Below are 3,489 nucleotides of genomic sequence, written 5' to 3'. Positions count from 1 at the left end.
AAGATCAGCCAACTGTATTTGTCACACAGCCAGACACATCTTATCTCCTTATCTCTGGGATCAGAACAATCCTTCAGGAAGAGAATGTCAATGAAAAAAAAAATAGTTTGATACTGAAAATACTGTAGGATACATCTCAGATGACCTCTCTCCAGCCCCTCCTCTGCCTGGAGGACGGCTCTGTTTTTGTCAAGTCATGCAGGCAGAGCCCTTGCTAGGCTGCACCTCCTCTTTGCAGGCAATACACAATTGTGCCTTGTCCTTCAAACAGCTGACACCATTAGCCTTTTGGCAGCTTAATTTCAGTTTAAGATTAAAATAAACAACATGCACAAGTAGCAGGTCCAAATAAACTCCTTTATTTCTCTGTAATAAATACAACACTGAGTTCTGAAGTCCCACAGGCCCAGACATTCCTTTCCTTCCCTACTAAGTGAATTATCACTAGAAGACTCCTGCCTAGTCAGTCTGTTGCCTCCAGCTCATCCATCCCCTGTCCATCCTTCCACTCTCTGTGGGCAGCAGGGCTCTACACCACAGTCTTCTTCCCTACAGTAGGGCAGATTCTTCACAGGAGAGAAGAAACACCTACAGGAGAGAAAGCCCAAGTTCAGCATTAGGTTCATACTCCAGCAGCTGCAGTTAACACAAACTTTCTTAACTAACAAGAGCAGATCAAGACACAACTACTGACATCTGCTTTTAACAAGCACAGCAGAAATTAGGGAAACAAGCAGGGAAAGCAGCAGCCTTCTCACAGCAGCAGGAGAGGAACTGCTAAGAGGGCACGTACAGCTTCCTCACCTTCAGAGAGACAGGGCCAGGATCACTTCTCCTGCCCTTTCCAGTTCAGTTCTGCATTCCAGGACACAGGAAAAGCAGAACTGCTTCCTCTTTAAAGCCTCAAAGGGCACTATAACCTCAACAGGTTGCTTCTGCGACTTTACGCCCTCTTGGGTGCTGTCCTGGCAGCCTCCTGCAGGGCCAGGGCACACACTCACCGTTGCTGTACTTGCACTGCTTCAGGGCCTCGTTGAAGCCCTCGCACAGGGTCAGGTCTCTCTGGTTGGTAGCACATTCCAAGAACTGTTTCATCTCATAGTGGCAGGGTCCGTAGGGCGACTGCCGCTGCACGGGCTCCTGCGGGCAAGCGCGGGGCTCACACGGGGAGCGTGGGGCAGCGGCCCCCTGCCCGCGGCCGCCCCAGCTCGGGTCAGGCCGCCCCCGGGACCCCCGCGGCCCGCCGCCAGCCCGCAGCGCACGGCCCCGCGCTGCCGCCGCCCCTCAAGGGCGGGACAAGGGCGCGACGGCCCCCGCCAGCCCGGCCCCGCTCGCACCTGCGCCGGGGTCACCGGCTTGGCCGCTTCGGAGGAGCCGCCGCTGAAGGCGCCGGTGAGGGCGCTTCCCACGACGTGTCCCACGGCGGAGCCCACGGCCACGCCGGCCGCCGTGCTCGCCATCTGCGCCATCAGCCCGGGCTGCGCCGGCTGCGCCGCCGGCACCGGGGCCGCGGGGGCCGGGCTGCGGAGAGGAGAGAGTCAGTGGCCGGGCCGGGCCGGGCCGGGCCGAGCCGAGCCGAGCCGAGCCGAGCCGGGCCGGGCCCCGCCGCCCCGCGCCCCCGTACCTGGCCGGTGCCGGGGCCGCCGCGGGCCGCGCCACGCTCCGTCCGCCGCGCGCCATCGCCGCACCACGGCCCCGCCTCCCCGCGCGCGCCCTTAAGAGGCGCCGCCGCGCGCACGCGCAGGGCAGCGGCCGGAGCCGCGCGCGCCCCCCCTGCGCGGGAGGGGGCGGGGCCTCCGCCGGGCGCGCGCCGGGAGGCGGGGCTCCGGGCGCCTCCCGCCCTGCGCCGCCGCCGCCGCCAGGGGGCGCCCCGGGCCGGTCTCCCCTGGGCGGCGCGAGCCGAGCCCTGCGGGCAGCCGCCCGGGGGAGCGGGGACGGGGGTTTGCCCTCCCGCGGTGGGTTCTGCCCCCGCAGCACGCACCGAGCACGCCTGTGCGGGTCCAGACCCGGGCGTGGCTCGGCGGTTCGGTTGGTGCCTTTGCGGCGCGGCGCAGCCGTGACTACAGGCGCGCTCAACGGTGCAGCTCCACAGAGAGAGGTGGCATCTCGCCGTGCCCAAATCCAGCACCCGCGGATGGAGCAACACACCCCCTCTGCAGTCCCTGGTGCAAACGCGGCTCAGCTCGGTTTTGGGCTCCCGCAGCTGCGTGCAGACCGTGCCGTGCGAGTGCTGTGAAGCCACTGAGCCTCCGAGGAAGTCTGGAGCTCTGCAGCCCAGGCAGGTGCAGGCGGAGCAGGCAGCGGGAGGCAGCCAGGAGGCACCACTACACGCCATGAGCAGAGCACAGCAGCTCTGCCACCCAGGTTTCCTCACGTGCGACAGAGCTTCAAGGAGGGTGACACAGTGGCTTTGCAACTCCTCAGAAGCTACTTCTCCCAAGTGTGGAGCTGAGCAGGAAAGAGCATGAAGGGGCTTGTTGGACATGGGCGACAGAGACAGCCTCTGTTGCACGGGAGATGATGGGTGGAGGAGAGGCAGGTAATGAAGGGCTGGGAGAGGGAAGATGAACAGTCCACAACTACGGCAGAAAGGAGTGTGAGGAGGAATGATGTGGTCTAAGCCCTTAGCCACCACAACAATTTTTGCAGCAGCCCTCTGGATACAAACCACCAGATCAAGGAACCGTTTGCAAGGTGTGGACGTTGTTGGGAAGCAGGAATCCACAGAGACATGATGAACCCTCAAATCATGAACAGACAGGCTGGACGACGCCAACTTTACCTTCAAACCAATTTCCTGACAAACACCTCTTCCCTGGCACCCCAGCTGGTCTCTGGGGCCTCTGTGGGTCCGTGTCGGCTCAGTGTCTCCCCGGGACGGGCCTGGTTGCCTGCTCCATCTGAAGGTGTTCCTCATGCCCTGCAAAGTGAAAGAAATTGCTAAAATTGAGAAGGACCCAGAAGTTGTCCAGGGGAAAAAAAAGTAATCCCAGCTCTGTTTGTACATTCAGCAAGTTATGAAAAACAGCTCTTTGGGCTGGTTCATTGACTGACAGGAATTAGAGAGCTAAGTCACTGCAGGGCTGGCAATTAGCAGCTGTGTATTTTTGTAGAATCGAATTTCCAGCAGGAGGGGAAGAGAAAGGCGTTTGTAAAGCAAGCGGCCCCTGTGGTGCAGGGGCTGGGCAGGCAGGGGGAGAGCCACAGCTCCTGCGCTCCAGAGGAAAGGCATTGTGCCTCAAACACAACTTCTGTCTCCTCTTCTGAGGGGTAACACCTTCCCACAGCACCAGGAGCTCACCTGCTGCAGGAGCTGTGATGTGCAGTTCTGCTTTCAGCTGGAACAGCAGCATTTTACCCTTGGCATGTGCCTGTCTTTTGCCTACTAATAGGAGAGGGGGCCCAGCAGCTGTAAAACCAGAGGAATGTAACTGGAAAGCCCCTGCATCAGCAGCACCTGCGGTTCTGTTCCTTTTCCCAGCCTTGTGT

The 3,489-nt window shown here is 60.6% G+C and overlaps 1 protein-coding gene across 1 annotated transcript; it reads right to left on the bottom strand.

Annotated features, from left to right (window-relative positions):
- Positions 1–336: 336 nt before the first annotated feature.
- CHCHD10 (coiled-coil-helix-coiled-coil-helix domain containing 10) lies at positions 337–1,680 on the bottom strand. The gene is made up of 4 exons (XM_062010037.1): positions 1,625–1,680; positions 1,338–1,521; positions 1,002–1,140; positions 337–588 (listed from the first exon to the last, which is right to left on the bottom strand). The coding sequence occupies exons 1-4, from the start codon at positions 1,678–1,680 to the stop codon at positions 569–571; spliced, it is 399 nt and encodes a 132-aa protein (XP_061866021.1). The 3' UTR covers positions 337–568.
- Positions 1,681–3,489: the final 1,809 nt, after the last annotated feature.

The sequence above is a fragment of the Colius striatus genome, chromosome 17, assembly GCF_028858725.1.
Source record: "Colius striatus isolate bColStr4 chromosome 17, bColStr4.1.hap1, whole genome shotgun sequence".
In the NCBI taxonomy this organism is placed as follows: Eukaryota; Metazoa; Chordata; class Aves; order Coliiformes; family Coliidae; genus Colius; species Colius striatus.
This window is presented reverse-complemented; position numbering and strand designations above follow the sequence as displayed.